Here is an 8839-nt window from a genome sequence, read left to right on the forward strand (position 1 = left end):
ATCAAAATGATGCCTAGCCCGGATCCCTTCACGTTCAAAGCACCGTCCGTGAAGAGGGTCCGCACCCCCGATGATGTACCCGATTTTAATAATAGTTCCTTTTCAACCTTGGGTACGAGGGTTGGGCATGAAATCGGCCACGAAGTCTGCTAGGATTTGAGACTTGATGGTCGTTCGGGGTTGATACTCGATATTGTACCTGCTGATCTTGATGGCCCATTTGGCCAATCGTCTCGATAGTTCGAGCTTGTGCAAAATGTTGCGAAGGGGGTAGGTAGTTACAACACAAATTGGGTGACACTGAAAGTATGGTTTTAATTTCCTAGAGGTGCTTATCAAAACAAGCGCTAATATTTCTAAGTGTGGGTATCGGGTCTAGGCTTCACCTAGGGTCCGACTAACATAGTAAACAGGAGATCGCGTATCTTGATCTTCTCAAACTAAGACCCCAGTTACCGCTATCTCTGAGACCGCTAAGTATAAGTAAAGTTGCTCGTCCGTTTTCGGTGTGTGAAGCAATAGTGGGCTCGATAGATATCGTTTGAGTTCCTCTAAGGCATGTTGATATTCTGGGGTCCATGCAAAATTTCTCTTCTTCTTAAACAGTGAGAAGAACTGGTGGCTCCTATCTAAGGATCTTGAAATAAATCGACACAGGGCGACTATGCGCCCGGTTAACCTCTATACAGCCTTGACATTATCAACAACTGTGATGTCTTCGATTGCATTAATTTTATCGGGGTTGATTTCGATCCCCCGATTTGATACCATAAAGCCGAGGAACTTGCCCGAACCAACCTCGAATACAGATTTCTCCGGGTTGAGCTTCATGTTGTATTTTCTTAGTGTGTCAAAGGTCTCCTGCAAATGTATCAAATGGTCCTCTACTTGCAGGGACTTAACTAGCATATCATCAATATAAACCTCTATTGATTTACCTATTTGTTCTTCGAACATTCGATTTACTAGGCGTTGATAAGTAGCACCAGCATTTTTTAGTCCGAACGGTATTACATTATAGCAACAGGTGCCATATTTAGTAATAAATGAAGTATTTTCATGATCCTCTAGGTTCATTTGTATCTGATTGTACCCGGAGTAGGCATCGAGAAAACAAAGGATCTCGTAGCCGGTTGTGGCATCTATCATGTGATTGATATTCGGCGAAGAAAAAGAATCTTTAGGGCATGCCTTGTTTAAATCCTTATAGTCTACACATATTATAAGTTTGCTTCTCTTTTTAGGGACTACAACTATGTTTGCTAACCATTCGGGATATTTTACCTCCTGAATGGATCCTATATTGAGAAGTTTTGTTACCTTGTCCTTAATGAATGCATGTTTTACCTCGGACTGAAGTCTTCTCTTTCTTTTCACCAGGCGGAACTTCGGATCCAAGCTCAGTCGATGCGTAGTGATCTCCGGTGGAATCCCTATCATATCTAGGTGGGACAAAGGAAAACAATCCATGTTATTTAAAAGTAATTGAACGAGTTTTTTCCTGAGCTCGGGAGTTAACCCTATGCCCAGGTATACATTTCGATCCAGCAGATGCTCAATCAGCATGATTTGTTCCAGCTCTTTGACCGTTGACTTCGTTGCATAGGAATCATCGAGGATTATGAAGGTTTGATGTATCATATAATCATCATCCTTGAAAGTTTCCTTCTCCTCCGATCGGGTCGATGCCGGAGACTGTGGTTGCTATTTGACTTCTTGTTTTCCCTTCGATTTCGATCTCTTTATTGATGACAGCGCCGATACTGGTATTACCTCATTGATTGCAAATATTTCTTTGGTGGTGGGTTGTTCACCATACACCGTTTTGATTCCTTTTGATGTTGGGAATTTCAAGATTTGGTGAAGCATCGAGGGCACTGCTCTCATATTATGAATCCAAGGCCTTCCGAGTAGTGCATTGTACCTCATGTCACCTTCGATCACATGGAACTTTGTTTCCTGGATAGTTCCGGCCATGTTTACTAGCGGAATGATTTCCACTTTGGTGGTTTCACTTGCCATGTTGAAGTCATTAAGTACCCGAGCTGCGGGCACGATCTGATCTTGGAGGCTGAGCTGCTCTACGACCCTTGATCGGATAATATTTGCTGAGCTACCTGGATCAATCAACACACGTTTAACTTGAATTTTATTCATAAGGATAGATATTACCAGTGTGTCGTTGTGAGGTTGTTCGATCCCTTCTTCATTATCGTCGTTGAAAGATAAGGTTTTTTCTAGTAAGTAGTCCCGAGTTCGCTTCTCCCTCGTGATTGTCACCTTGGTGCATTTAAATACTGGTCCTTGAGGAATATCGACCCCACCAACTATCATATGAATTACGTGTTGTGATTCTTCCTATTCATTTTTCCTATTTGCATCCTTATCTCTAAAGTGATTTTTAGCTCGGTCGTTCAAGAATTCTCTAAGATGACCCTCGTTGAACAAGCGAGCTTCCTCCTCCCTCAATTATCTGTAGTCTCCGATTTTGTGACCATGGGTACCATGGTATTTGCATATTTGGTTAAGGTTCCTTTGAGCTGGATCGGTCTGTAGGGGTCTAGGCCATCTAGTATCCTTGATTCGCTCGATAGCTGATACAATACCCGATGCGTCGATGCTTAGGTTGTACTCTAACAGTCGTGACGCTTCTGTGGGCTCGACATGTTTATCGAAGCCACTTTTACTCATGATCCCTTGGGAGCTCTGTCATCGACCATTCCTTCGATCATTTCGAATAGGATTATGTCATGGGCCACTGTTTCGACGATCTATGTTGTATTGTTGAGATCAATCTCTGTTTGATAGGGGTTCTCTATCGATGTCCCTTTGAATTCTACCGATGGGCCTATTTGGGTAAACAGAACCGGAGGGAGTTCCCAATTGATTATCCTCGACCCTGATCTTCGACTAGTACTGATAATGTATGTCGGCCCAGGTCACAACTGGATATTTAATTAAATTCTGCTTTAGTTGTCGTGATGTTATTGAACTTCGTTCATTCAAACCTTGAGTAAAAGCTTGAACATCCCAATCATCTATGACCGGGGGTAGGTCTATGCATTCGATCTGGAACTGAGATACGAATTCCCTTAACATTTTGTTGTCCTTTTATCTTACTTTAAAGAGGTCTGACTTCCTAGTCGCAACCTTTATTGCTCCGGCGTGTTACTTTAAGAACGAATCTGCAAGCATGGCAAAGGAATCGATGGAATTGGGCGGAAAATTGTGGTACCATATTATCGCCCCCTTTGATAAAGTCTCTCCAAAAAATTTCAATAGAACGGATTCAATCTTATCGTCTTCTAAGTCATTTCCCTTTATTGCGCATGTATAAGAAGTAACATGCTCATTAGGGTCGGTGGTCACATTGTATTTGGGAATTTCTGGCATACGAAATTTCTTCGGAATGGGCTTCGGAGCCGCACTTGGAGGGAAAGGCTTCTGCACGAACTTCTTCGAATCCAAACCCTTTAGGATTGGGGGTGCCCCCAGTATTTGGTCAACCTGCGAGTAGTATGTCTACCTATTTGTCATTAGCCTCGATTTGTTTTTCACCTGATTCGATCTGCTAAGTGAGCTCCTCAAGCATCTTCATAATGGCGGGGCCAGTCCTCGATTCATTGGCGTTCGATTTCTCCGGTACAGGCTCAACTCTATGAACAACCTCTTGTGATGTTTTGAGCTCAATTCTGCTTGGTGCTCGATTCTAATTTTCGAGTTGCGTTATTGCAGCTTGTTTTGTCTGCAACATTTTGAATATCATTCGAAGGCTAATTTCGCCTCCTTCACCGTTATGTGTGTTCTGATCGACTGCTCGGGCATCTCTACGAACACTATTTCCAGGGTCGACGCCCAGATTTGCATTTAGGGTGGCATGCGAACTGATATCGGTGGGGTCTGCGATCGGTACTGCCTCGTGGCCAGCCTGAGGCGCCTCAATCCCTGGGGCGGCTATATTATCATTTTCCCTGTGAAATTTGAGGCCGTTGTCACCGTGTGTAGGCACTGCTTGTGAGTTTGACAAAACAAAGATTCTTACGAGAACAAGTGTAAAGCGGTGTGCGTTATCGGAATCAGTATTAAGCAATCACTATTATCCTTAGTCCCACGGTGGGCGCCAAACTGTTTACCCTTAAAATTGGATAACAATTAAACTTATAATGTGGTTTTAAGGACACGTGATTTCACCTAATACCAATTGATAAATGTAAAGATTAGTAATAGAAATTAACAATAGGATAAAGCATACCAGTGTTTGAACGAAATTCAGTCCTTGAGCTTGAATACCCTCGAACTGATTTGTGCAAGAACAGTTAAGATATAACAAGCTGATGAACAAGAATATGAGCTAAAGAAAAGGCATTAGCTTTGATAACTCAGAGTGTAAGGTGGATACAAGATGATTAGAACCGTGTTTATATAGTAGAGGAATCATATATATGGTATAATTCTAATTATAGAAGCAAATCACATGATTAGCTAAACAAACGCCCTTGAATTGATCTGTTCCGAGATCTCCGCCGCGATCTTCGACCAGTCTTAGATATCTCGCCTTTCTGTTATTGTACTTTGCACGATGTCTGCCTCATTTGGTCTCGATCGCTACTGGTCTCGATCTCAACAAATACCTCGATCCTCAAACTCGATACCTTATCCTCGTACTTTGGTCTGACCCACTGCGGGCCTGACCTTCGATGCATTCTTCGGCCTCGATCAAATAGTAGAATCGGGTAGGCCCGATTTTAACATTATACAAGGAGGCTTCGTATTGATACTAGACATTGTGAACTTACTCGATCCTGTTGCATAATCATGATACGACAAATGATTCGCAATACATTGATCTCTATATTTTCTTATGTCTTGAAGTCAACATGAATTTATCTTTTATTCCATGAGATCTGAAATGATACGAGTACATTTGAGATATAAATCTCATGTCATATTCTAGGAATCTCAAAAGACTACTTTCTGCTGTAAGAAAATGATACTTCCACAAAAAGTTGGATTTACTGTAGATTAAAGAGGGAGTAAAATGTACATGAGTTGGGAAAAACCAAGATACACACGAGGAAACAAATACTATGTAGAAAGACGCCTAATCACCAGCCCAAATATATGACCATGGTTTGCACAGCATGTTGAGCAACACCTAGATTTCACTGGATATTGTTATTGTCTCAATAACATCCCCAGCAATCTCACGAGGAGCTACAAAAGGTTTTGGGGGCATCTGCAGGAGTTGAACATCTCCTTCAAGCATTTCAACAACTTTGTTCATTGCAGGACGATCAACGGGCCTCATCTGTATGCACCGCAAAGCCGCAATCATCATCTTCTTTATAATAATCCTTTCTTCATCAGTGGTATCCGGTATCTGTACATCATTTCCTGAATTGAATTGGTCGTAAACCCAGGTAGGAAAGTAAATTTGGCTTAAGTGGTCTGCGAATGGGTTCATGTTCTTCCTTCTGCCTGCCATTTCCATCAACAACATGCCATAACTATAAACATCGGCTTTGTATGACACTCCTCCAATATTTTTATAGAACAACTCAGGAGCCATGTAACCCATTGTCCCTCTAGCTGCAGTTAGAGTCACAATACTATCATCTGTTGGGTACAATTTTGCAAGCCCAAAGTCAGATATTCTTGGATTGAAATTTTCATCCAGAAGAATGTTGTGAGGCTTTATATCAAAATGTAAGATCTGCATGTCACACCCCCGATGTAGATAGTCTATCCCACGGGCAACTCCTAGAGATATGTCGAACATTTGTTTGTAACTCAAGGAAACAATTCCTTCTTGTGGAAATATGTACTTGTCCAAGGAACCATTAGGCATGAAGTCGTATACCAAAGCACGTTTTGAGCCCTCAACGCAGAATCCAATGAGCTGCACAACATTAACATGGTGAATCCTTCCAATTGTGGAAACTTCACTAATAAATTCTTGCCCACTAGTCATGGACTTGTGCATAATCTTTACTGCAACAAAAGGACCACTACGAAGCTTTCCTTTAAAGACAGTTCCGTAGGCTCCTTCGCCTAGTTTTTCCTTGAATTTATTAGTCATCTTCTTAATCTCAGAAAAGGAGTACTTAATTGGCACAAGGTTGCTCTGCGTTTGCAGGAAGTCTTCAATTGATTGATACATAGATATGTGTCGTCTTCTCCATTTATACACGATTAGTGCTATCAGGAAAATGAATCCACAGAAAAACCGGAATGACAGAAGTGAAACTGCATAATATCAGAAAGAAAAAAGGATAAAGGATTTGACTAAAAGCTTCAAAGCTTGTTTTCACAATTCAGAGTGTACCAAGAATGCTTAATCTCGTTGAGTAAAATAAGAAGACTCACTTAGAACTATTCCGCCGTACAGTATTGTAAGAACTGTAAGAATATGCAAATCACAAAGAAAAATTACGTTAGAGGAAACAAATTTGGTAACAACTTGACGAAAGAGCTTACAGATATGTGGTACAATGAAGAGGGATTGTAATTGGAAAACATATTGAAGTTATTGCACTCCAGTTTCAAGTACGTACCACCATAGTAGTGGATGCTACCTGCATTATCCAAAAAAGAAGGAACTTGATTAAAATAGAGATGCTACATCTTAAATAAGTTACTATGAATGAATACTGACCGCAACTATGGCCTGCTTTAGTTGAAGACTTAATCTGTGGTAAGGAATGACACCTTAAATTTGAAAGTAAAGTTAAATTGCTCAGATTCTAGGTGCAGCATTGAGGAGATACTTCTGTGCTCAAAATACTAATACTCCATCCATTTCAGTCTATGCGACACTATATCCTTATTAGCCCGCTCCGAAAAAAGTACACATTTCCATATTTGAAAAAAATTAACTTTACACTCTTGATTTACTCTTAATAAGAAGTTTTTATAGTCACACAAAAGTAATGACATGTTTAAAGCTATAGTGTGAAAAGTTTTCATCTCTTTATTAATCCATGCCGAATCAAACTATATGACATAAATTGGAACAAAAGTAAGTTTAACAGTAGGATTTGAGGGTTATGAGTTCTAATCTTATCATCAAACCCTAGCTTGTTCTAGTTAATGAGTTTGCAATTAAATATTTTACATATGTAATAGATTTTTTAATACAAATACACAGTTTAAGCAAAAGCTACTGGATTTGTCCGAATCCCTAGCTACAACACTACCTCCGCCCTTGTCAATCAGGACTCAGAACAAACCACATATTCAAGTCAGCAATGGAATTTTGTCAAACAAAACATATGGGGAAGGGCCGAAGGGGAATCCAACAGTTGAACATAGTGAACGGTAAAATGAGTCTTGACTTACAAGGGAGGGGAAGATCCATCCCCGTATCGTCGTAGCAGCGATGGCTGCAACTATAGCCGTCGCCATCAGCAAAACAGTTGCCTTGACTCGCTTCACATTCTCTACACAAGAAGGTACGCTTCCAAGAAAGCTCAGACCCGTAACTCAGGGCATCCTGAATGCTCGATAGAGAAGTATTGTTACCCGAAAGCCCACGAGCCGACGCCCAGGCTACTATTTCCACGCTGCAACTCTCTGCCAAATCCGAAATCGACATGTCCTCTCCTATGGCCACATAACTATGACTTTGGGAGGAATTCGATACCAAAGTTTTATTCTTCGATCCACAGAAAGTAGTCTTCACATATCGCGAAGAATTTACGGTGGCTAAACAATTGACATATATAATGGGAATGTTGGGAGCAAAATAATCAAAAGGCGAGGTGCTAGGAACGTCTGTGGTGAAGTAATTGGGAAAAATAGTGCAGTTCGTGGTCTGATTCATCAAACCAGGGTCAATTGCTCTGATATAGAAGTTATCATAGTTGATTTCCAGCACGTTATATTTCTTTGACTCCAAACTTATGACAGTACGATTGTTCTGGCAATCAAGCTGGAACCTTGAATCTCCGCAATTCTGGGGATCAACTCTTAATCTAAAAGGAAAACTAATATGAATATCACCACAAGAAGAAGAACACCGAGTAGTGTTTTGGGCTTTGGCTATATTCGTGCAAATTACAACCAGTAGAACAGTAGCAATCAACAGCCATCTTCTTGCCAACATCATATCTGCAGATCGACTATGCTACCTCTGTTGTGTCATTTCTACGACATAATCAAAGGTATCAACGAGGTTGCTTCCTTGAATCTATAATTGAACAAGCTAATAATGCACAGGATTGAACTGGTCGTAGGATCATATCAAGGTTAAAAGCTAAAAGTCAAAAGTCAGTTGGATATATCGTGCAGTGTTATTTCGGTTTTACTTTAATCTGCTAGTGCGCGTTTCAGTGGAAGTTGACTTAGAGTGCTTTGAGCGGGGATAAGGCGTGAGGTGTGGTCAGAAATGTAGGCTGTAGCCCTTTGTTTCTAGGGACAATTTATATTTAATTACACACCTAAATCTTTCAGGTGACGTATGATCCCCATAAACTATACGGAAGTGAAGTGAATTTACACTTTTTTCTACTAAACTAGCGCAGAAAGGTGTAAGGTTTGGAGTTTGGTCGGCGGCTAAAATTGGAAATAGGGTATGAATTAGGAAAGAAAGGGAAAAGGAAATAGGGTTATGAATTAGGAAAGAAGGGTATAACTAATTGTGAACACCTAATTTTGACCGTATTTGAATTTTTTCTCGCTTATCTCTTCAATACCTCACTTTTCACCCATCTTTCCCACTTTCCCTTGTCCCCTACGTTGGTCCCCCCCACTCTCTTTTATTTCCTCACATCCATCCCCTTCGTTCCCCACTTCTTGTCCCCCACTTTGTTCTCCACTCACAATCCCACATCCCCACTCC

General features: G+C 40.8%; 1 protein-coding gene across 1 annotated transcript; it reads right to left on the bottom strand.

Annotated features, from left to right (window-relative positions):
• Nucleotides 1-4854: 4854 nt before the first annotated feature.
• On the bottom strand, nt 4855-8505 carry LOC107775623 (rust resistance kinase Lr10-like). Its single transcript, XM_016595371.2, has 4 exons — nt 7339-8505; nt 6555-6575; nt 6367-6399; nt 4855-6246 (listed from the first exon to the last, which is right to left on the bottom strand). The coding sequence occupies exons 1-4, from the start codon at nt 8105-8107 to the stop codon at nt 5156-5158; spliced, it is 1914 nt and encodes a 637-aa protein (XP_016450857.2). The 5' UTR covers nt 8108-8505; the 3' UTR covers nt 4855-5155.
• Between the last annotated feature and the right edge of the window lie 334 nt (nt 8506-8839).

Source organism: Nicotiana tabacum, chromosome 6, assembly GCF_000715075.1.
Source record: "Nicotiana tabacum cultivar K326 chromosome 6, ASM71507v2, whole genome shotgun sequence".
NCBI classification, from domain to species: domain Eukaryota; kingdom Viridiplantae; phylum Streptophyta; class Magnoliopsida; order Solanales; family Solanaceae; genus Nicotiana; species Nicotiana tabacum.